The sequence below is a fragment of the Engystomops pustulosus genome, chromosome 8 (assembly GCF_040894005.1).
Source record: "Engystomops pustulosus chromosome 8, aEngPut4.maternal, whole genome shotgun sequence".
Taxonomy (NCBI): domain Eukaryota; kingdom Metazoa; phylum Chordata; class Amphibia; order Anura; family Leptodactylidae; genus Engystomops; species Engystomops pustulosus.
The window spans coordinates 91,375,429-91,401,672 of record NC_092418.1 but is presented as its reverse complement, the minus strand read 5'-3'; the positions used below and the strand labels follow the sequence as shown (position 1 = coordinate 91,401,672).

The 26,244-nt window shown below is 42.9% G+C and overlaps 1 protein-coding gene across 8 annotated transcripts in view; it reads left to right on the top strand.

Moving 5' to 3' along the window:
* Positions 1 to 26,244, top strand: part of DYNC1I2 (dynein cytoplasmic 1 intermediate chain 2) — an 83,707-nt gene that overhangs the window by 8,803 nt on the left and 48,660 nt on the right. For 3 of the 8 annotated variants that reach the window (XM_072121737.1, XM_072121736.1, XM_072121739.1), the window contains 4 exons: positions 10,221 to 10,338; positions 16,142 to 16,256; positions 24,324 to 24,468; positions 25,173 to 25,196. In XM_072121737.1, the coding sequence (XP_071977838.1) occupies positions 10,231 to 10,338; positions 16,142 to 16,256; positions 24,324 to 24,468; positions 25,173 to 25,196 (392 nt within the window). In that variant the 5' untranslated portion in view covers positions 10,221 to 10,230. The remainder of the gene's footprint in view (positions 1 to 10,220; positions 10,339 to 16,141; positions 16,257 to 24,323; positions 24,469 to 25,172; positions 25,197 to 26,244) is intronic. The other 5 variants (XM_072121744.1, XM_072121742.1, XM_072121743.1 and 2 more) reach the window with 3 other exon arrangements.

Genomic DNA, 26,244 nt, shown 5'->3' with positions numbered 1-26,244 from the left:
AACTTCTATAGAATTTGGCTATGATTTCAAAATAAAGATTTTTTTTTTCTGTCCATTATGTAGTTTCTGAGAAATTCCCAATTTTAATCTGCATGCTAATGAAGCAACTGGTGCACTCAAAGCGCTGCTGTACCTCCTTAGACTACTCCACGCATTGTCAGATAAGCATTAGATTTTATCTTGCGAGAAACCTATAAACAGCAGAATGCTATCCACAAATATTGTAAAACTTAACTTTTAATCATAAGTTTCCAATAAAAATTGGTAACGAAAATACAAATGTCTAAAATATGCCTAGTGTATTGATCACAGGAGATCAAATAGATCAATAGGTCAACGGATGCACATTAAATACATCTTTGCATAACAAGACGACAGTATTATATTAGGTAAGGGAGATAAATAGGTTTGGTCTCACCAGTCTTCACTCGAACGGGTTGGATTAGCAGGCACTTCTGTAGGGAAATACTCAGATTTACCCTGTTTTTGCCCTTTCTGCAGTCCTAATCCCGTTGTTAGTGACTCCTGCGAGAAACCTGGTGCGACACTGAAAGAAGAGGGACGTGATTTAGCTAGGAATAGCAGGGCCACATTTGCTGAGGACTTGCCCTGGGTGCACCAAGTGCCTCATTAGCATATGTATTAAGATGGGAATATTTTGGAAATGGCATAATGGACAGAAATTATAAAGATATTAATACAGAAATCACCCTCTGCCAAAATCCAGCCCCCCCCCCCCCAAAAAAAAGTAGAGAAATATGAGCTTCCATTAACATAATATTGAACGCCATAAAAATTATTATTTTATTTTAATATATATTTTTTTTAAATTTTATTAATAACCATTAAAAATCCATATCAATATACAATAGAAACAAGAGAGATTCCAAATAAAACGGGATATTATGCATGTGCGAAAAATATTTTATATTATATACCAGTGTAATTGGCAGAACACTTCCCAACATTATATGTATATACTGTGTATTTAAGCTTGTATCTTTGGATCCCAAGATAGACACAAGGTATTGCCTCAAAGGGGGGAAGCGTCCACACTCTGACCACAACACTTACCCATCATTGCACCGCACAGTCCCGGAACCCCCGGAATTATAAATATAGGTTGTAAATTGCAGGGAATTCCTCTAAAACCTTCTGCCAGCAGTTACCATATTTGTATGTAGCTTGTAACAAACAGACCGCTATGAGAAAAGATGACTTTGGTGGCTTATCTAAGCTGAATCTCTCCATTAACACAATGGGTGGGATACATTATGGCTTCTTTGACAGTTTTTTGGCAGAGATAATACAGGCAGTCCCTGAGTTGCGTACAAGATGGGGTCCATAGGTTTGTTCGAAACTGTATATTTTATAATTGTAGTTCCAGACAGAATTTTTTTTTTGACCTTGTGACAATTGGAGGTCATTGTAGGCAGAGGGGTCTGTCTGTAACTAGTCATCTGTAAGTCTGGTGTCCCTAAGTAGGGGACCACCTGTACAAGCATCACCCTCTCCCTGTCAGTTTTTGTGGTTCTCCAATCCATACACCACTTTGGGCATGTCTGGTAGTGCTGTGGGCAGGGGAGTAAATGCCCAACCCAACACATCATACACCACACTGTTGAGTAGTTATACACTACTATAGTTTTTGCTTGAAAACCAGTGGAGACTAGCAGAGGACTCCGCCAGTTCTGATCTGGTCTACAGAGGGAATCTTAGGGGGCTAGTAATGTGCTAAACCCTAATCTATGTTTGCCTAATCATAAAATACTTCGTAAACCATGCTTTATATAGCTAATATGCAAATTATCCTCAGAGGCTACTGGGGCATCCACTGGCTCCCACTGACCCAGAGGCTACTCCAACCCCCAGTAGCCTCTGGGAATAATCAGAATATTAGATTAGGGCTTAGGGTGCAGTCACACGTTGCTTTTTGGTTGCGTTTTCATTGCATTCTAAGGAGGGTGATTTGCCTAATTACACTACTGTTAACATTTGCATTTAACATATAAACACTATGTTAACGCATGTGTTTTGTTAACGACGAATTAATGCATGTGGTTTGGTAACATGCGCTAACTTGGTGTTAACACATGCGTTAACATCATGTTTATGATGCGTTTTGTAAATGCAAACGTTAACAGTAATGTAATTGGGCAAATCACTTCTCCTCAGCTGTTGTAATGTGTTTCAAAACGCAATGAAAACGCAACCAAAACGCACCTTGTGACCTCGCCCTCAGCATTTAACTAGCCACCAAATATCAGATCTAGCTTAATAGGTAGATTTCTGATGGTAGGTTTCCTTTAATGCCCACTTTTAGGGGTTTGAGGTGGCTTAGTTTCCATTTTTATTGTGCTTGGCGTTGTACAGAATATTGATAAGTTTTCTTTTCTCTCCAGTTAAGTCTGATTTGTGTTGTTTCCTAACATGTCATGAGCTATCATAAGGTTTTATGACGAGTCTACAGTAGTGTAGAAAGGCGGCTTTGTATCGGTCTCAATGACTTCCCTTGTGTTTTGGGAGCACAGCTGTAAGTGTATACTGGGTGCAGTGATAAAGCACTTCTCCAGAACAATTCATTCACATTTTTTTTACTCATTTTCCCAACATTGGATGAAATGGGTTATACTTATATGTGTATGTGTGCATGTGTTGAAGGGAACCTATTGTGTACTTTCACCATAATAACCACCAACTGACAACCACCGCTGCAGAAATATCACTTAAAGGGGTTGTACCAAGTTTGATTGTTATCCCTACCCTAATAGATGGTTAATGGAAGTGCTCTAGAAAGCTGAGCGCTGTACATGTCTTTTCCAAAGCTTTCGTAGCAGGGCTGTGGAGTCGGGAAGCCAAACCTCCGACTCCAATTCCGGCTCCTCAGTTTCCCAAACTCTGACTCCAGCTCCTCCAAAATGGTCACCAACTCTAAGACTCTAACGCCACAATTCTGTTTTCCCGGTCACCCTCGAGGCGCTTGAAATAAATGCACCCATTTTTTTCCCAATCCTAATCTATAGCTGAGGAGATTCACTACTGAGCATGTACATAAAGTGCAGCACATATTCATCTCCACTAAAAGGGGGGATCAGGCATGCAGAAGCCGCAACGAAAGGCTGCATGAAGCCTGTAAAGCCATGAGTTGCGGCCTGCTGACAGTCTGAGTCCATTGAACACTTCCATAACTGACGAAAGTGTTCATTGGTGCAGGAGGGCGGGTAGTGGTGAGTGCAGCTGAGAAGTTCTTACTACTTCCGGGTCATCTCCTGCCACTCTACTCAGTGTCCTAAATCCTGACATTGATTGATTGTATGCGTCAACATCAGCAGCCACAGGAGAGGACCCAGGAGTGGTAAGTACTTGTCAACTGTACTGTACTGCTCCCGGGTCCTCTCCTGCTCCTGGTGTAGTTCTGCTCCGGGTCCTGACAACGCTGCATACAACCAGCACAGGAGGCAGAGCGGCACATTGAGGAGAGAAGAGTCAGGAAAGGAGAGGTGGCTTTTTTGTCTACTCTGGGGTATACAGTATTATTAGTTTTATGCTCGGGGGGGGGGGGGTCTCTAGTATGCTTTTTTTTTTTTTTTTTTTTTTTTTTTTTTTGTCTGCTCTGGAGATCTCCATTACCGCACCACATACATCCCCCGGGGAAGTCCTCGGCCCAATCACTTATGATTTTCCATGGAAATAGATGCGATTGATAGCCAGCACCCGGTGTCTTGCATTGTTTGAAAGCAAAGTTGTGACGGAGTACAGGTCATCACCTCCTATAGGACTAGTTAGAGCTAATAAGCTTCACTTTTACAGCTGATCTTAATAATATATGAACGATGTTTCTGCTTTCGGGGTAAGTTGGGTCTAAGTGAAAGTACATTGGTTGTCTGGAACTTGGTAATGCAAGTCCTGTCGGCAGATTAGAGATGTCTTCATAGAGAAGCTGATGTGTCCTGACAAGTTCCAGAAGCGGACGCTTGGGAGTGAGACGCAGCGCTGTATAATAGGCTTGTGTGCTGCTGTCATCCCAATTACCCAGATAACGCGGCAGCCAGTCTTTGGACGCGGTGCCAGGCTGTGTGTGCTGTGACATTTTCGGAATTGGAAACAAGCGACTGGTTCTCTTGTACTGAGGCGACCCTTGTTTCTTCTGTGGGTACCGAAAGGACACCACAAATTTTGTCTAGTTTTAGGGGAAGCATTGTGCTATTGTGATATTTTTGATGATCAATAGTTACTGTAGTACAGGGGTCCCCAAACTTTTTACATAGAGGGCCGTTCACGGTCCCTCTCAGACCGTTGAAGGGCCGGACTAAAGTTAAAAAATAAAAAAAAAATAAGAAATTCCTCTGTACACTGCACATATCCTATACTGCTCCTTCATCATTAATTATTTCCTATGCCTCCCCCCACCACTTATTATTTCCTATGCTGCCCCTCCATCATTAATTATTTCCCATACTGCCCCTCCATCAATTATTTCTCATACTGCCCCTCCATCATTAATTATTCCCTATACTGCCCCTCCATCATTAATTATTCCCTATACTGCCCCTCCATCATTAATTATTCCCTATACTGCCCCTCCACCATTAATTATCCCTATACTGCCCCTCCATCATTAATTATTCCATATACTGCCCCTCCACCATTAATTATTCCCTATACTGCTCCTTCATCATTAATTATTTCCTATGCCTCCCCCCACCACTTATTATTTCCTATGCTGCCCCTCTATCATTAATTATTTCCCATACTGCCCCTCCATCATTAATTATTTCCCATACTGCCCCTCCATCATTAATTATTTCCCATACTGCCCCTCCATCATTAATTATTTCCCATACTGCCCCTCCATCATTAATTATTTCCCATACTGCCCCTCCATCATTAATTATTTCCCATACTGCCCCTCCATTATTAATTATTCCCTATACTGCCCCTCCACCATTAATTATTCCCTATACTGCCCCTCCATCATTAATTATTCCCTATACTGCCCCTCCATCATTAATTATTCCCTATACTGCCCCTCCATCATTAATTATTCCCTATACTGCCCCTCCATCATTAATTATTCCCTATACTGCCCCTCCATCATTAATTATTCCCTATACTGCCCCTCCATCATTAATTATTCCCTATACTGCCCCTCCATCATTAATTATTCCCTATACTGCCCCTCCATCATTAATTATTCCCTATACTGCCCCTCCATCATTAATTATTCCCTATACTGCCCCTCCATCATTAATTATTCCCTATACTGCCCCTCCATCATTAATTATTCCCTATACTGCCCCTCCATCATTAATTATTCCCTATACTGCCCCTCCATCATTAATTATTCCCTATACTGCCCCTCCATCATTAATTATTCCCTATACTGCCCCTCCATCATTAATTATTCCCTATACTGCTCCTTCATCATTAATTATTTCCTATGCCTCCCCCCACCACTTATTATTTCCCATACTGCCCCTCCATCATTAATTATTTCCCATACTGCCCCTCCATCATTAATTATTTCCCATACTGCCCCTCCATCATTAATTATTTCCCATACTGCCCCTCCATTATTAATTATTCCCTATACTGCCCCTCCACCATTAATTATTCCCTATACTGCCCCTCCATCATTAATTATTCCCTATGCCTCCCCCCACCACTTATTATTTCCTATGCTGCCCCTCTATCATTAATTATTTCCCATACTGCCCCTCCATCATTAATTATTTCCCATACTGCCCCTCCATCATTAATTATTCCCTATACTGCCCCTCCATCATTAATTATTCCCTATACTGCCCCTCCATCATTAATTATTCCCTATACTGCCCCTCCATCATTAATTATTCCCTATACTGCCCCTCCATCATTAATTATTCCCTATACTGCCCCTCCATCATTAATTATTCCCTATACTGCCCCTCCACCATTAATTATTCCCTATACTGCTCCTTCATCATTAATTATTTCCTATGCCTCCCCCCACCACTTATTATTTCCTATGCTGCCCCTCTATCATTAATTATTTCCCATACTGCCCCTCCATCATTAATTATTTCCCATACTGCCCCTCCATCATTAATTATTTCCCATACTGCCCCTCCATCATTAATTATTTCCCATACTGCCCCTCCATCATTAATTATTTCCCATACTGCCCCTCCATTATTAATTATTCCCTATACTGCCCCTCCACCATTAATTATTCCCTATACTGCCCCTCCATCATTAATTATTCCCTATACTGCCCCTCCATCATTAATTATTCCCTATACTGCCCCTCCATCATTAATTATTCCCTATACTGCCCCTCCATCATTAATTATTCCCTATACTGCCCCTCCATCATTAATTATTCCCTATACTGCCCCTCCATCATTAATTATTCCCTATACTGCCCCTCCATCATTAATTATTCCCTATACTGCCCCTCCATCATTAATTATTCCCTATACTGCCCCTCCATCATTAATTATTCCCTATACTGCCCCTCCATCATTAATTATTCCCTATACTGCCCCTCCATCATTAATTATTCCCTATACTGCCCCTCCATCATTAATTATTCCCTATACTGCCCCTCCATCATTAATTATTCCCTATACTGCCCCTCCATCATTAATTATTCCCTATACTGCTCCTTCATCATTAATTATTTCCTATGCCTCCCCCCACCACTTATTATTTCCCATACTGCCCCTCCATCATTAATTATTTCCCATACTGCCCCTCCATCATTAATTATTTCCCATACTGCCCCTCCATCATTAATTATTTCCCATACTGCCCCTCCATTATTAATTATTCCCTATACTGCCCCTCCACCATTAATTATTCCCTATACTGCCCCTCCATCATTAATTATTCCCTATGCCTCCCCCCACCACTTATTATTTCCTATGCTGCCCCTCTATCATTAATTATTTCCCATACTGCCCCTCCATCATTAATTATTTCCCATACTGCCCCTCCATCATTAATTATTCCCTATACTGCCCCTCCACCATTAATTATTTCCCATACTGCCCCTCCATCATTAATTATTTCCCATACTGCCCCTCCATCATTAATTATTCCCTATACTGCCCCTCCACCATTAATTATTCCCTATACTGCCCCTCCACCATTAATTATTTCCCATACTGCCCCTCCATCATTAATTATTTCCCATACTGCCCCTCCATCATTAATTATTTCCCATACTGCCCCTCCATCATTAATTATTCCCTATACTGCCCCTCCACCATTAATTGTTCCCTATACTGCCCCTCCACCATTAATTGTTCCCTATACTGCCCCTCCACCATTAATTGTTCCCTATACTGCCCCTCCACCATTAATTGTTCCCTATACTGCCCCTCCATCATTAATTGTTCCCTATACTGCCCCTCCATCATTAATTGTTCCCTATACTGCCCCTCCACCATTAATTGTTCCCTATACTGCCCCTCCACCATTAATTGTTCCCTATACTGCCCCTCCACCATTAATTGTTCCCTATACTGCCCCTCCACCATTAATTGTTCCCTATACTGCCCCTCCACCATTAATTGTTCCCTATACTGCCCCTCCACCATTAATTGTTCCCTATACTGCCCCTCCACCATTAATTGTTCCCTATACTGCCCCTCCACCATTAATTGTTCCCTATACTGCCCCTCCACCATTAATTGTTCCCTATACTGCTCCTCCACCATTAATTGTTCCCTATACTGCCCCTCCACCATTAATTGTTCCCTATACTGCCCTATACTATATTTAAGGCCCCCATAATTAATTATTTCTTTTATATCCGGGGCCCCCCGGCCGCTAAAATATATTTGCTGCTGGTTAAAAAAAAAAATCCTATACTCGCCTCTGGCAGCGGCTCCCGAGTCTTCTGTCTTCGGGCTACTGTCGGCCGGGAAGGGGTGCGCGGCCGCGTGATGACGTCATCACGCGGCCGCACACTCAGGTTCACGGAGCGATGTGCGCCGGGGTCGTCTTCCGGCCACATCGCTCCACCTGTAATAATAGTGCTCGAGCGGCCGTATCGGCCGCGTCGAGCACTATTCAGTGGCGGGCAGGAGCTTCCTGTCCGGACGGACGGAGGCTCCTGCCTGACTGCCGCGACCTGCCGGGGGCCTCAGCAGGAGCCGCTGGCGCTCCAAGGGGCCGGATAAAAACGGTCCGCGGGCCGCATGTGGCCCGCGGGCCGTAGTTTGGGGACCACTGCTGTAGTATGATAGTAGAAATCTAAGGTGCGCCTTATAGTCCAGTGCGCCTTATATATGAACCTACTTACAGACAACAGCTGCCTTGAACTATGCACAGGTCTGCCACCTGCTGGTCATTCATCCTTATAAGCAGGTGCGCCTTATAATCCGGTGTGCCTTATATATGCACCTAGACATCTAAGCAGGCATTTATTGCTGCTGCGCCTTATCCCGCTCTACATCCGCTCTTACCTCTCAGGCAGTCACCTTGTTACCCCACTAGACATGCACACTCAGCACTCTAGAAGTCACACAGCTACCCTCACCATACAAGGCTATGGATTCGCAGAGCATACAGGGACCAACATTTTAAGTAAAAAGCTTTAATAGAAAAAGGAGTTCAGTGCTTATAATAAGCTGACACCTAACACCATTTGCGGACGAATTTTGGTCTCCATTGATGTCTATGGCCCTCAGTTAGTGTGCGGTGAGCACACTTTGGGGGAGATTTATCATCAAGTTTGAGGTAAAACTGTTCTAGTTGCCCATGGAAACCAATCAGAACTCAGCTTTAATTTTATAAACAGCTGTGGAAAAATGAAAGCTGAGCTCTGATTGGTTGCCATGTGCATTTAGTACAGTTCTGCTCTAAGAGACTTATGATAAATCTCCCCCATTGTCTCACTGCACCCTGTACGGCGATTTATAGCACATGTCCTATAGTTTACCATATTACGGTGCCTGCCAATTGCTTCTCTGTGCACGACCCCTTCCTCCTCCTCTAGAGTGCGCGGGTGTATGTTCGCCCGGACCATACCCCGTGTGAATGTACACTAAGCCACCTCCAACGTGTGAACACTGTTTTCCACTATAATTCACATTATTTTATATGTTTTCTGTTTGGTTCAGGTTTCAGAACCATCCATTGATTAATTAGTCAAAAGTGTTAGTCATGATTGACCAAAAGGTTAATTAAGAGGAGAGTCAAGGAATATTTTTTAAAAATTCTTTGTCCCTCTGGGTGTGGCCACACGGCGCATTATTGGTGGTTTTTAAACACATAGGGGGAGATTTATCAGAAGTGTCTGAGAGCAGTACAGTTCCAGTTGCCCATGGCAAACAATCAAAGCTCAGCTTTCATTTTCCCACAGCTGTTTATAAAATTAAAGCTGAGCTCTGATTGGTTTCCATGGGCAACTAGAACAGCTTTACCTCAGACATTTCTGAAAAATCTCCCACATTGAAAACTGTTTTTGGTGCATTTTTTGCCCGTTTTGCTGCTTTGAGTCTGTTTTTCTTCATTTCTGGAAGTTCACACCCCATCTGGTGTGGGGGGGGGGGGGTGGTTTCATGGGGTAAAATCTTGTCTACAGACCACTGTATAGAGAAAAGATAACTTGCCAAGTTATCTTTTCTCTATATACCGTATTTTCCGGGCCATTAGGCGCACCGTAATATAAGGCGCAACAGTCCGATGCGCCTTATATATGTAATAATTCCATATATAAGGCGCATCGGACTATAAGGCGCAGGGTCGGGGGCGTGGCGGAGGTCCGGGGGCGGAGCGGAGACCCGACGGGACGCGACGCCGAGAAGGGACGCGGAACGCGGGGAAGGTGAGGGGGAGGTGGAGAATGGAATACTTACATAGGTCCCCGCTACCGGAGACAGCAGATCTCCAGCGGGAACTGCAGACCACGCGGCAGAAGTTGTTCGTGCCGCGTGGTCTGCAGTTCCCGCTGGAGATCTGCTGTCTCCGGTAGCGGGGACCTATGTAAGTAGGGTCCGCTGCCCTCATATAGGGTGCACCTATCCAAGGCTTTTAAGTGCTTTTAAGTGCGCCTTATAGTCCGGAAAATACGGTATATGGTGTAGTAACCTACTTGTGCACCCGTATACTCCGAAACATTGAGTGACGTGTATTTTTTCCAATACAGACCACTGTATTCCTCACAGTAGCTTTCATCTTGTTGTGATCACACACTGCAGTATACTCTGATCTTCTTGCTACCCATCCAGGTTCCTCAACATGTCGGACAAAAGTGAACTGAAAGCTGAGTTGGAGAGAAAGAAGCAACGTTTGGCTCAGATCAGAGAAGAGAAAAAAAGGAAAGAGGAGGAAAAGAAAAAGAAAGAGGTAATAACAATATCACATTTTAAAGGAAACCTACCATTTAGAATGGTCTGTGTAAGCTGTAAGTACCGAGCACCAGCTCAGGGTGAGCTGGTGCCGGTACTTACTTTCGTTTGTGTTCTGCACTTTTGAAACTTTAGAGCAGAAGGGGCTTCGGCGCTGCGCGCAACCGTGCGCGCGCAGCAGCCCCGCTATTTCCTATGTAGGCGCGCGCACCTACGTCTTCTGCTCTAAAGTTTAAAAAGTGTTAAAACCGCGATACCCCGGTTTATAACACTAACGAAAGTAAGTACCGGCACCAGCTCACCCTGAGCTGGTGCTCGGTACTTACAGCTTACCCCTGCCATTCTAACTGGTAGGTTTCCTTTTAAGGATGTTCTTTTACCAACCTCCACAGGTCTGTGTACGAAATTCTACTAGAATGACTGACTGAATCCACAAACAGGTTTTTGCTGCATGAAGCCTACATTGTACAACACAAAATTCTAGATAACTTTACGGACTCATTTTGTCACGCGACAAACATGTATTTGATGTGTATCTTTATTTTGACTTGGTTTTTTTTCTGAGCTTTTTTTAAGGAGTATTTGTGTATTTTTTCTTTTACCTATGCCAGGGTGTTAAGAGGTTCGCTAGTGGGTGTTGCACTGTTCCTAATGTATCTTTGCAATACAGAGGTTTTCTTTGAGCCTTCTTCAGCCCTTATTTTTGAGAAAATTAGAGACTTTAGGCGCAAATCGAAGTTCAACTGACCCATACTTACATCTATACATGTTTTGAAATTGGCCTAAAAAATTTTTTTTTTAAATGTGCAAACTTACACCTACAAAAACAAAAAAAAAGTGTGCCGTCAACTTTGAAAAGAGGCAGCATAATTACAATGATACGTGTGCCCCATTGTGTATTCTTTATTGATAATGAGACAGCACCATTCACTCTCTGAGCAAGGTAACTGCAATTTGTATATGGACTCATCACCATTGCATTACCAATGGAGAGGACTAGAGGGCAGCACTGGGTGATGGAGACATAGCTTTATTTGTAATTTGTTCATATATTGAATTTGGTTACGTTGAGGATAGCAGTTTTTTATCATTTTAGCTTTGGATCTTCTTGATCGCTGTGTTCATATAGCAGCTACATGGTGGATTCAAAAAAATCCAAACCTTAAAGGGAACCTGTCAGCAGAAATTGACCTAATGAACCTCTGCCAGTATGTTGGCAAGCAGCTGAAGTTTGATGTAAATTGCTTGTATAAAGTCAAGGAGGCGGACAGTTTAACACGGAAGTCCGCAGAAAACCCCCATCACTGTAATTGGTGGTCCTACATCCAGAGACTACACAAACAAGATCTATAAGATTTTTTGACCGAGGAGGAGGCGTTCTGTTTCCCACCTTGATTTCAGTATTAAACTCTCCTCCTCCTTGACTACATACAACCAATTTGCATCTCACTTCAAAGTTGATTTTCAGGTTGATGCCACCACACTGGGCCATGAAAGAAACAAAAACTAGAAGGTGTTACACTGCCTGACAATATACTGGTAGTGGTTTATTAGGCCAATGTCTGATGACAGGTTCTCTTTAAGGATTTCAGTGCGACCATTTGACCATGTAACATTTGCAGTCCTAAGAATATTACTCACCCTTCCTAATAGAAAGGCCACCTAGAGAAGGCTTGTTTTATATCATCACCACTTTCAATTGGTAAAAGTTATTCTGGGATGAAAGGCAGCCAGTATCCCCCCACCCTTACTTAGGTGACATTTTTTTACAGTAAGGTTGTGCCTTGGAAATGATGGCGTGGGTGTGTAGCCCATGAGCAGGTGATGATTTTACAGCTTTCAACATGCTGAAGACAGAATCCATTCATACAAAGCAGCAACTTGTTCTTATACATTCATAGTTATAGCTGTCAGACTTTTGGATTGTACAGTATTTGTCTAATATTTGGTATTATTAATGGGGTAGTCCCATTATGACCCCCCCATCAGCTCTGAGAACAAGGGGAACATAATGCTTCTTGTGTGTGGAACATAATGCTCTTTCGCTTCTGTGGGTATTATGCACAGAGCCGTAGGTTCCACATCCCTGTGCATGAGCCGAGTGCCCGACACCAGACACGGAGCAAGCCCTGTTTATAGTATCATGATAAAAAAGGTTAAACAAAGACATCAGTCCATCTAGTCCAAACTATACATTATTTTGGGTTGATCCAGAAGAAGGCACCAACCCTGCAAGGCTGATGTCAAGTGGCCGAAAGCGGGGAAAAATGCCTTCCCAACCCCCAATGTGGCGATCAGAATAAGTCCCTGGATCAACAGAAGCTACTAAAAAAAAGTTTTACTCCTATACAATGTTCTATTATTGCTCTCCAAAAAGGAACCCAGTTCCTCTTTGAACATGTACAAATTATTAGCCATTACAACATCTAGTGGCAGAGAGTATCATTGTCTCACCGCTGGTACCATCACCTTTGTCTGGTGATGGTAGAACAGCGTCTCCTCTAGGTGTCGAGGATGCCCCCTGTCTATGGTGATGGCAGAACCGCCTCTCCTCTAGGTGTCGAGGATGCCCCCTGTCTATGGTGATGGCAGAACCGCCTCTCCTCTAGGTGTAGAGGATGCCCCCTGTCTGTGGTGATGGTAGAACTGCCTCTCCTCTAGGTGTAGAGGATGCCCCCTGTCTGTGGTGATGGTAGAACCACCTCTCTTCTAGGTGTAGAGGATGCTCCCTGTCTATAGTGATGGTAGAACCACCTCTCTTCTAGGTGTAGAGGATGCCCCCTGTCTATGGTGATGGTAGAACCGCCTTTCCTCTAGGTGTAGAGGATGCTCCCTGTCTATAGTGATGGTAGAACCTCCTCTCCTCTAGGTGTAGAGGATGCCCCCTGTCTATGGAGATGGTAGAACCTCCTCTCCTGCAGGTGTAGAGGATGCCCCCTGTCTATGGTGATGGTAGAACCGCCTCTCCTCTAGGTGTAGAGGATGCTCCCTGTCTATGGTGATGGTAGAACCTCCTCTCCTCTAGGTGTATAGGATGCCCCGTGTCTATGGTGATGGTAGAACCTCCTCTCCTCTAGGTGTAGAGGATGCTCCCTGTCTATGGAGATGGTAGAACCTCCTCTCCTCTAGGTGTAGAGGATGCTCCCTGTCTATGGAGATGGTAGAACTGCCTCTCCTCTAGGTGTAGAGGATGCCCCCTGTCTATGGTGATGGTAGAACTGCCTCTCTTCTAGGTGTAGAGGATGCCCCCTGTCTATGGTGATTGTAGAACCGCCTCTCCTCTAGGTGTAGAGGATGCCCCCTGTCTATGGTGATGGTAGATCCTCCTCTCCTCTAGGTGTAGAGGATGCCCCTGTCTATGGTGATGGTAGAACTGCCTCTCTTCTAGGTGTAGAGGATGCCCCCTGTCTATGGTGATGGTAGAACTGCCTCTCCTCTAGGTGTAGAGGATGCTCCCTGTCTATGGAGATGGTAGAACTGCCTCTCCTCTAGGTGTAGAGGATGCCCCCTGTCTATGGTGATTGTAGAACCGCCTCTCCTCTAGGTGTAGAGGATGCCCCCTGTCTATGGTGATGGTAGAACTGCCTCTCCTCTAGGTGTAGAGGATGCCCCCTGTCTATGGTGATGGTAGAAAGGTCTCTCCTCTAGGTGTAGAGGATGCCCCCTGTCTATGGTGATGGTAGAACCTCATCTCCTGCAGGTGTAGAGGATGCCCCCTGTCTATGGTGATGGTAGAACCTCCTCCCCTCTAGGTGTACAGGATGCCCCCTTTCTATGGTGATGGTAGAACCTCCTCTCTTCTAGGTGTAGAGGATGCCCCCTGTCTATGGTGATGGTAGAACCTCCTCTCCTCTAGGTGTAGAGGATGCCCCTGTCCATGGTGATGGTAGAACCTCCTCTCCTCTAGGTGCAGAGGATGCCTCCTGTCTATGGAGATGGTAGAACTGCCTCTCCTCTAGGTGTAGAAGATGCCCCCTGTCTATGGTGATGGTAGAACCACCTCTCCTCTAGGTATAGAGGATGCCCCCTGTCTATGGTGATGGTAGAACCACCTCTCCTCTAGGTGTAGAGGATGCCCCCTGTCTATGGTGATTGTAGAACCACCTCTCTTCTAGGTGTAGAGGATGCCCCCTGTCTATGGTGATGGTAGAACCTCCTCTCCTCTAGGTGTAGAGGATGCCCCCTGTCTATGGTGATGGTAGAACCGCCTCTCCTCTAGGTGTAGAGGATGCCCCCTGTCTATGGTGATGGTAGAACCACCTCTCCTCTAGGTGTAGAGGATGCCCCCTGTCTATGGTGATTGTAGAACCACCTCTCGTCTAGGTGTAGAGGATGCCCCCTGTCTATGGTGATGGTAGAACCACCTCTCCTCTAGGTGTAGAGGATGCCCCCTGTCTATGGTGATTGTAGAACCACCTCTCGTCTAGGTGTAGAGGATGCCCCCTGTCTATGGTGATGGTAGAACCGCCTCTCCTCTAGGTGTAGAGGATGCCCCCTGTCTGTGGTGATGGTAGAACTGCCTCTCCTCTAGGTGTAGAGGATGCCCCCTGTCTGTGGTGATGGTAGAACCGCCTCTCCTCTAGGTGTAGAGGATGCCCCCTGTCTGTGGTGATGGTAGAACCGCCTCTCCTCTAGGTGTAGAGGATGTCCCCTGTCTATGGTGATGGTAGAACCACCTCTCCTCTAGGTGTAGAGGATGCCCCCTGTCTATGGTGATGGTAGAACCGCCTCTCCTCTAGGTGTAGAGGATGCCCCCTGTCCATGGTGATGGTAGAACCGCCTCTCCTCTAGGTGTAGAGGATGCCCCCTGTCTGTGGTGATGGTAGAACTGCCTCTCCTCTAGGTGCAGAGGATGCCCCCTGTCTGTGGTGATGGTAGAACTGCCTCTCCTCTAGGCGTAGAGGATGCCCCCTTATCATGGTCACAGGCCTAGATCTAAAAAAATCTTTGGAGAGATCCTTGTACTGTCCATTCAGGTATTTGTACATTGTAATGAGGTCTCCCCTCAGTTGTCTTTATTTCTAAAATAATGCCAAATCTATCATTTTATCCTAGACCTCCCCATTCCCCTAATAATCGTGGTTCCTCTGCTAGTTTTAATATGTCCTTTTTATGCACTGGTGTTTTTTGTTTCCGGGAAATCCCCTTTTAAAGGGTTGTTCCTGTGAGCAAAAATAATACCAAATTGGTTTCAGAAAATCCCTTTGTGCTACCAGTATAAATAAATTGCTATATTACTAGTTCTTGGTTGTAATTAGTGATGGCACCAGCAGGGGGTGCCAGACACATGGGTTTATGTAAAAACAAAAAAAAAACATTCACTCATTATTGCCTCCCCTCAGAATTGATTGACATTTCCCTGCTCCTTTTGTGAAACTGAGAAATAGAAGGTGAACCTAACCTGGGAGCCGTGTCTATGATGCGCCAAAATATTCACTTGCAAATAAATAAACATGAAGAATTTTTTTCCAAGAAATGAATGTAAATTATGCAGGACACCAACTTTTGTTTATATGTGCGTGAGAAGCTGACAGGTTCCCTTTTGATGTATAAAACCTGGGAATAGTTAACTGGTCAAAATAAGTTAGTGTAACTTTTTTTTTCGAACTTTTTGAGAACTTCTTTCCCCTCCTTGCACTTGTTCCTGATATCAGTGGCTCATGTGTTTTGTACTTTGTTCTTGTCTTACTGTAATGTATGTGAACCCCTTATTGTTTGTACAGCGCCATGGAATTAATGGTGCGCTATAAATAAATAACGACTTGCTAAATTAGATTAACTCTTCCATTTTTTCATTATAGTCTGAAGTAAAGAAGGATGCGGCCCCTCCACAGGAAGAATCCGATTTGGAGAAGAAGAGGAGAGAAGCTGAAGCCTTACTCCAGAGCATGGGGATCACCCCAGAACCCCCACTGGGTAAGACCCCTGAGGCTTCCATAGAGATGCATGCTATCCTGCCTGCTTCATGGTAATGCTGCCTGCACACTCTCCATCCAGCACCTTCCTCTCCTTGGCTAAGAAGCCGAGATAGATAAGTTAATAACACTTTCCAGTGCAATATATCGCCAAGGTAACATGATATAGTAAGGTAAAACCTATTACCTAGGTGTATATGAAATGGAGATCAGCTTTACGTATCATTGTCGGATTTACGATGCAAGTCGTAGATACATCATGTGCAGCTTTGCAACATTTTGGAGGTTTTCATTCTTATATAGAACCTAAAAGGGGTTGTAACAAGACAGTAAGTTCTCCCCTATTCACCCCTATTCACAGGATAGTGGATTACAAGCTGATCTATGAGGCACAGATTGGTTTAACCCCCAACAATCCTTATAAAGAGGCCCTTTCTCACTATTGGTGAGCAACAGGTCAAGCATGTATCCTGCCTCTCCATTCATTACTATGAAATTGTTGGAAATTTCTGAGCACAGCGCTCCGGTACCACCGTTACTCACATGGATAGTGAATGACTGCAGATAGCAGGGTCTGTGTGCAGAAATTTCCGCCACCCACGTTCATTTGAGTACAGCAACAGTGCACATGCACCTCCAGCAGCTCCACCTATTAGTGAGAATGTGACCCCCCATTCTCCAGATTAGTGATTGGTGGGCATCTTAATTTTGTTATCCCCCTATCCTTCTAATGTAACTTGCTAATGTGGAGAAACCCCTTTAATTTAAAGGACATCTATCACCAGATCAAGGATTGCAAACCAAACATACTGACATACTGGTGTGCAGCACTTCTGGTAGGTTCTGTTGTTCCTTTAGCTTCTTATGCCCTTGTTTTTAAGAAATTATGCATATTAACCTGAGGGGCTCAAGGCTCCATTAACTCCTATGGACCCTGGAGCCCCTCAAGCTCATTTGCATAATTTTAAAAGCTTTTTTCTTAAAAACCAGGTCATAAGAAGCTAAAGGAACAGCAGATCCTACCAGAGCGGGCGCACACCAATATGTTAGTGTGCGCGGTTTACAACCCTTCATCTGGTGATAGATGTCCTTTAATAGGTTGTTATGCCTAGATATGACTCGTACATACATGTTGTGCTGCCCCCTGCTGTTCAATTATTACCTTCTTATGACATCCAATTCTATTATGGGACAACTAGTTTAAAGGGGTTGTCCAGAGGTCAAAAAGAAAGTCTGCTTTCTTCCTAAAACAGCGCCACTCTTGGCCATGGTTTGTACTGGTATTGCAGCTCAGCTGTATAGAGATGAATAGAGTTTAGTTGCAATACCATGTTCAGGCTTGACGCTGTTTGTGGAATAAAACAAACATGTTTTTTTTATATACTATCCCTTTAATCAGGTCCTCTAACAAGAACTCTTTTCAGTAAGTAAACACCTTCCCCTGCAGGATTAATGTCCCAATTATTGACAGTCATCTATGATGCTGGGAGTCCGTCTGGGTCCTGGTGCCGACATCAGGGATTAGGGTTACAATTCTATCGTGATGCAGAGAAATTGTTTCAGAACTTTGGAGGGAAAATAAATAATACATTCTTATGTAACCTTTATAGATTCTTTATCGATTTTGACTGTGTTTCTAAATCCCTTATATATATATATATTTTTTTTTTTATTTTGGGGGTAATTTTGCTAAAGCCTTGTTGTGTCCCAACATTATCTCTTGGTCCAGGGATAGTCACTTTTGGCCAGGTGTCTGCATCCCTCACCAGCATTAATTGGTTTGTTAGTGGTGTCCTATTAGTGAATGGATTGAGTCTGAACAGGGCTCTGCAGGTGGCCCTCTGGGGATTAGAAGGCAAGTCAGTGGGAAGGGGCCTGCTCTTGTGAACCAGCCACACTTCATTTCCCCACACTGCTTATCCGTCCCCTCTTCAGATGACCTAAATACACAGTCAATGTGGCCGGAGCTGCTCCAGACAATAGAACAGTTGGGAAGTGCAGGAATATATAGTGTTCGCTCGCAGCAAATGCTCCTGTGTTTGCATATTTTACCATTTTTGGCAGCCAGATTTACCCAGATGGGGTTAGTTCAAATTTGACTTCATTTCCTATTAAAAATGTAAATTTATTGTTTGTGGATATTTGCAGGTTACAGATCTACAGAAATCCAAGCTGTAAATATTCGCTGCATTAGAGGAGCTGACTGATCCCTGCCTCATATGTCCTATATATGTACATTAGTTACCAAAATCCTAAAGTAGACCTATCACAAGATAAAGGGCCCCTAAACTAGTTGCATGTTCTTATACTGCCGGGGACCCTCATCATGTTATGGCTCTCCCCATCGCACCCCTAGATAAAGCTCTACTCCCCACTACCATCAAAATCCATCATGTTACACCAGGGACACTTACTCATAGATCCAGGCACCATGACTGTGGTAATCTTCTTATATTTGCTCCTTCCTTATAAAATGAACTTTTTAAATTATGCTAATGAGTCAGAAGGGCTCTGGGTGAGTGTTGCCAAAGCCCATACATGCTGCAGTTTCACCGGATGTTACACTGTGTAGGAGCATTTCCTCCCTCCACTGTGTGATATTACAGAGGAGTGGGGGAAGTAATGTGCTCCTGCACAGTGTATCGGCCTGTGAAAGTGCAGCATGGACGGTAACACCCATCCAAAGCCCCTCTGGATCATTAGAATAAGTGTAAAAGTAGAAGGAAGGACATCATGGACAATACTGTAAATATAAGAAGATTATCACAGTCACAGTGCCACAGTCACAGTAAGTGTCCCTGGTTTATCAGCCTTGATTAATGATGGTAGATTTCCTTTAAATGTGCAATGGATGGGACTGGGGGTCATCAAATTTGAGGCCCTAAAACCAGCATAAGGCCATTCTACTAGCAGAGGAAGAAAGCAGCCAAGTTTTTCATCCATTGTACACCCCCTTTAGGGCTGCATTCACACTCTGTGTTTGAATCGCGCTTGAAAATGCTTTCTCTGATGGGTTTAGACCTAAACGCTTGCGAATGGGCAGAAGCAACATGTTTTTGCCGGTACACAATTCAGTCCTCATGTTGTTTTGTTTCCAATCCTAGACGTTTAGGTATAAATGCATCTGTAATTGGGTGAAATGCTTCCCGCTGCTCTTGAATTGCATTTTTATACCCAATTCAAATGCATTGTGTGAACTGTAACAAAAACAGCATACAAGTCATGACCACCATCTGGCACTGGTGTAGTCCCCTCTACTCATGCAGAACACATGCACACTTGGCAGATACAAGTGTGCATGTTTATGGAGACATTACAAGGACTTACTGTTCGGCTGACAGCGCCCCCCTGTGTGGTTGTAAGGAAATGGAGCTACGGTATATATGATCACTATTTTCATATCCCGCTCCAAGCCAGTCGTAAATCTCCATAAGCAGCGGGGCATTTGGGAAATGAACATTAAAGGGTATCTACCACCAGGATGAAGGATTGTATGCAAATGAGCCTGAGGGGCTCCAGGCTTCTAAGGGGCCAATGGAGCCTGGAGCCCATTGGGCTTATTTGCATACAGTCTTTCATTTTGATGCACTTTAAGAAATTGGCAGAAGTGGCCTCGGTAATTTAAGATGCCAGATTATATTTAGGAACACTTTGCTTATTTCTATAGGATTTTCACCTTTACAAATCCCCCCCATTATGTGACATGGCGGAGGTGGTGCTCTGTGAGGGTCAGGGCCTCGTCACGTCTTTCTTGTATTATTATCTAAGGCTGCGGTGGGGAACTAATCTTCTCATGCCTCATTATGCTGGCACTAGGCGTCTACGCTTATTCACATTACACGCTTAAATAGGGAGGAGGAAAAGCAGGGATTTAGATGTAAATGATGGAGTAAATCCTCTGTAACCTGTCAGCACATAGTATAGAGAGTGTCACTGAGGCAGGCAGCGCCTCCTTTCCTTCAGTAGGGGGCGTATGCCTTATTGTATCCCATACACTCCTGCCCGGGACATAAAGCCACCATCTTCCAGTCCCTGTTTATTTATCCTCATAAATATCCGATTGTTGAATTGCCGCAATTGACTGAAGACTGCCGAGACTGTAATTATAGAGTCGTACAATTACATACAGAGTATTACAGAAAAGACTCATTAGCAACCGGATTCATCATTTCTGTACAGTATCTGGTGCTAAGATTATCTTTCTATACATGGGGCAAATTTACTAGTCCTATATAATATTTAGACAGTGTAAACATAAGCAAGTTATATATTTAAAGGGATCCTGTCACCAGATTTTACCCCATTAAACTACTAGCCCCCTCAGGTAGGGGATGAAATGGCCTTCTAGAATTTCTAGTTTTATGGGAAATCTCACCTGTTCACTACTAATAATAATAATAATAATAATAAAAAATTCTTTCAAAGTCATGTGAAAATCAGCACGGTCATCATTGCCTAAGATAAGTCAAGTTTAGAGGCTACGGTCGGAGTGTAGCTTCAGATGTCCCTCTTCTTTTAAAAAAAAAATGTGAAACCTGCTACCTGTGTTATATTAATGTCAAGAATCTCCTCTTTCAGATGGCATCAGGCTTGTGGCTTTGGAAGCTATAGAGCCGAAGATAGAGGCAGCTAAAGAAAGGAACTAATTGGATATTTGTCCGCATCTCACATTTACAATGGTGTTTTTAACTGATTCATTGCAGAACCTCAAACTTTGATGAGATCTGAAAGATGAGTTCCGTATCTTTAAAATGACCGCAGCAGAATATTTCTTGGTAATATAGAACCAAAAATGGGGCGTCTGAAGTGACACCACCCACCCCCTGCAGCCTCTAAAGTTGACTCGTCTTGAGTATAATAAGATTCTTCTCCAATCCTTTTCACTTGACTTTGGAGGAATTTTTTCTACAGCCGAATGAGTGAGATTTTCCATAAAAGAAGAAATTCTAGAAAGGACACTTCATACCCTGCCTGAAATCTAAGGCAAAACTATTCCTTCAGCCGCTAAAAGGGACTCATTTTGGTAAAAAATATGACTTTTCTAATTTTGGAGGAGATTTTTATAGGGTAAACAGACAAGATCTCATATAAGAGAGGAAATTCTAGAAGGACATTTCATAACCGACTTGAGGGGACTAGTAGTTATCCCATGAAAGCAACTTGTAACCTGTAATAGGAGGCACAAGCCCTAAACATCAGACACATTTGGGGAGATTTATCAGAAAATTCCTCTTGGCGACGGCTCCTAGGTCATAGAGAGGGTCCCTCAAAGGACACATTGCTGCCAGTGCCTTAAAGGCTCTGATCACTTTGGACGGTCACGACACTTCTGATAAATCTCCCCCATTATGACTATGAGGACTGCTCTATAACCTGCTTCCTGTATATAGGACACTATGTGCAATCTGCTGAGCTACTCCTGCGCTATAACATGCTTCCCGTATATAGGATACAATGTGCAATCTGCTCAGCACCTCCTGCGCTATATTATATATATATTATATATATGATCCTATATACATCCTGCTCAGCTCCTCCTGCTCTATAAATTGCTGCTTGAGGTTAGAACATTATATACAATCTGCTCAGCTCCTCCTGCTTTATAACATGCTGTCTACAGATAGGACACCTTGTACAACCTCCTCAGCTCCTCCTGCTCTATAACAATCTTCCTGCACTTCATTTTCAACATGATGAGTTCCTTTTCAAAATAGGTACACGTTTTACCCTCTTAACATGTCGGTGACATATTTTACCACTAGATGGCAGTACTGGTCCAAATGTATTACTAGGTGATTTACTCACATTTTAAGAAAATAAAAAATCTAAACTAATCCTCTAAAATCATTAAGGGGTGGAAATAGTTTTGCCAACATTGAAGTTAAAGTACACACACTTATATTTCCTTAAACCGTCATTATCTTTTAATAGCAATATCTGGTTTCAAGGGGGCGGGGAAAATGTATGTCATACTATTAAATTAAGACACTCTAGTAAATCTGTCACGTTGTAAGTTTGAAATGGACTCTGTGGGGTCCCATATATTTTTCCAAAATGATGTAAAGATGTAAAGGGTAGATGTACACCCCTCCCCCATCACCCCACCACCACCACCACAGAATCGGTGTATGTATATTATTCTGCATGACGATGTTGGCTGAGACACTTTGCTGTAATTAGCTATAATGTATTCCCACGGCTGACTTTTCAGTAAGTTCGGAGGGGAGGGTAAAGTGCAGTATAGATTTCCTCTGAGCTCTGTCAGTGTGAGAGACAACTGAGCAAGTGTAATGCCATTAGCATACAGATGCGATTTACCACCAGCCCAATACTCTCCGGGGGCTTTACAATTTAGCTTTAAAAGACAAAGAGAAAAAAAATGTATAAAATCACATTATATAAGGATCCGCATCAGTCCATAAATCTTTTTTAAAAAAGTCTCAATATTGTCCATATAGGGGATTGTGTACAGGTAACGTTATCAATCCGTGCTATATTCTGTATTATACATACATGATCCTATACTGGAGAACATTTACGGTAAAGGCTCAATTCTTGGGCTCTGTTATTTATTTATTTATTTATTTTTTTAAAAAACCTAGAGAGAACTTTCTCAACTAATAAACTAAAGGAAAATCTACCATCAAAATCCTTCATGATAAACCAGGGACATTACTCATAGATCCAGGCACTATGACTGTGGTAATCTTCTTATATTTGTTATCCATGACCTCCTTCCTCCTAAAATCAACTTTGAAATATATGTGAATGAGCCAGAAGGGCTTTGAGGGGGTCTTACCAGAACCCCTCCTTGCTGCAGCTTCACAAGTTATAACACTGTCTTCTTCTCCCTCTGCTTCTTCAACACTTCCCCTCTCCCTGTCTGATGTAATCTCATTGCAGGAGAGGAAGTTTCAGCACACATTAGGAGGATGAAGTGCTTTTGCACAGTCTAACAGCCGATGAATCTGAAGCATAGAGGAGCTCTGGTAACGCCCACCAAAGCCCTTCAGGAAAATTAGCATAATTTTAATAGTTGTTAATAGAAGGAAGGAGACCATGGATAACAAATATAAGAAGATTACTACATTCGCAGTGCCTGGATCAATGAGTAAGTGCCCCTGGTTTATCATGCTAGGCTTGCCGGCTGGAAGCTGAACGCAGTACAGCTATCATGCCCTGTTTGTTTACAGTTACGGTCTTGGACAACCCCTTTATAACTATTAATTAAAATGGTGCACAATTTCAGCACAAATATAAATAATTTTTTTTTACCTTTTGCAATCATAATACTAGAACCCCACACTACAATGCTTATGTTGCATCTTATAGTAAAGAGTAGGAGACGTAGATCCAGTTCACACTTTCAGACCTCCATTATTTTACTTTTGCAGACGTTCCCCTTCATTGCTGACGTCTTTCCTCCTTTTCATTATATACTAATGCCTGAATCCTCCAGAGCCTGCAAACTGCCAAAACTTCTGCTTGTACAGAGGTGGTCACACTTGCTCACATGATCACATTATCAGTGTATATTGATATTTGTGGGTGCAGCAGTACTGCCACAGACCTGTTCACTACCGATCAGACACTTGTCCATTTTTTGCAGAGAGACTAGTAGAAATGTTTCTTGGATGCAAACATGTCACCGTGCGCAGAACTGTCAGTCACAACCTCAGGTTGTGGCTGCAGTATTACACCCTTGATCTATAGATGTTGCTGGTCATGTCAGTGAACATTTTAGACGTGGGCTAGTACCTCCGTAGGGGCGGATAGGCCGATGTGCCATAAGATTACCACTACTGCCATTTCCTCATCATAGGAATGCAATGTCCCAAATCTTCCTCATTACTTTTCATTCTTTTCTCCCCTCTTTGTCACCGACATGTTATATGCAGATGCATGAATAAGCCAGCATGTGATGGTAACTCTCTCTCTTCCCTTCTTTTTCCCCATTCTTCATCCTCCATCCACGTACATTTTGGTTTGCCATCCTTCTGGTTTTGTTATCCGTTTCTGTTTTTTTAAATCAACTCTTCATGTAAAATTGCTTTGGAAACATCCTAAGCGGTCCAACCCCTGCGAATAGTAACAGAGGATACGTGTCTGTTTCACTATTTAGTCCCTCCACCAACGTCTCCTTCCTCTAAGTCTGTGAGCACCCCAAGTGAGGCTGGAAGCCAAGACTCTGGTGATTTGACGACGGGAGGCAGGTAAGTAGCCACAATTTGGGTGTATGCTTTTACCAGTCATTTACTTAAAACTAGAGATGAGCGGACCTGCCGTTCCGGTTCGGCCTCACAACGAGGACCTATTGCCGGTTTGTCAGCCAAACAGACTATCCAGCAAATTGATGCCCAAAAGCAACTAGCCATCACTCTGATTGGGCAGGGAGACTCCCCCTGACCAATTGTAGCCATGGCTAGTTTCTGTGGGCGTCAATTTTCTGGATTGGCTGTTGGGCCACCAATTAGGCAATATGTTCATGTCGGGCGGCCAACCAGGAACGGCAGGTCAGTTTATCTCTACTTAAAACCTGATTTTGTCAATATATAGCAAAATAAGGTTTGGTTTGTTGGACATGGACTCTACAGAAAGTTGCAGATGCTTAAAGAGTCTCGAAACGAGGTGAAAATTACAATATCTACAGCCAAAACTGTCTCTTTCCACAAACATAACATCTTTCAATAGAAGCAATTTATCCCTTTCTAGCCTGATTTTGAGGTGACACTTTAAATTATAATAACTCTGTACCTTCCATTGGTTTATACAGCGCTACCACTCTGGTCAATCCGCTTTTATACTGTGACTTCTATGTTGCACATAAAGCTTCTTGTTAGATGTATCAGTGGAAGATACCCCTGGTTCCATAGGTCTCCGGACACCTACTAACCTCCTGCATGTGCTTGTTTTTCAGTTCCAGACCTCCAGTTACCAAGAAGTAAAGCATATTCCTTTTCCCCGTTTCTGCACTTAATTATTGTTGTGTTTTTTAAAAAAAAAAAAAAAAATCTCCAAAAATACAATAGTGTAGTAGAGGTTATTCTCAGAAATTGTTCCCCGAAAACATCCAGGTCTTCATTTCCACCTAGAAAGAATATTTTCTATTATGTGGTTTTTACACGTATGCAACTATTTATTTTCATAACTTAAAGGGGTTGTCTGAAGGTAACAAAACCCGGCTGCTTACTTCCAAAAACAACGCCACACCTGGCCATGGTTTTTGGGGGTATTGCATCTCGGCTGTAATAAAGGTGATTAAAGCTTAGCTACCCGTAGCCAGGTGTGGCACTTGGTATAAGGCAGCCATGTTTTTTCAACTCCAGCCGATCCCTTTAAGGGAGTATACGCATCTTGGAAATTAATGTAATATCCACAATGTATGGGACCCAAATTCTTTTAATCTGGGTCTGCAAGGTAGGAAGATGATGTTCTATTTGTTCTTAAAGTACTCTGTTATGCCGTTCTTTTATTATTTCACATAGAAACATATGAAAAAGGACACGTAAGGACACACCCCTTTAAAGACACATGGGATGAGTCACGCAAAATGTTCAATTCCTTCTTACATTTTTAGCTTGCATAATCTGAATTATGAGAAAAAAAATGCTCCAATCTAACAATTTATCCATCTAGCTTTTTGTCTATCTATCGTTGTATATTTTATCTATCTCCTATCTATTATCTATCTATATATCAATTGATCTTCTATCTCTCTTCTACTGTATCTATTTTTCTTTCTCTCATATCTCTTCTATCATCTATCTAGCCATTTATAATCAACTTTATATTTATGCATCTATAAATGTATCATCTCTATAAAATTATATGATCTTTCATATTTATCTTCCATCATCAATCTGCCCATCATCTTTCCATTTTCTATATATTCTCCTACAGCCCCATATTACACATTGTCTTACCTACTACTGTGTGTAACTACAAAGTGTTGTTACTGTGCAGGGCTTATTTTGGGGACCATCTTTTAG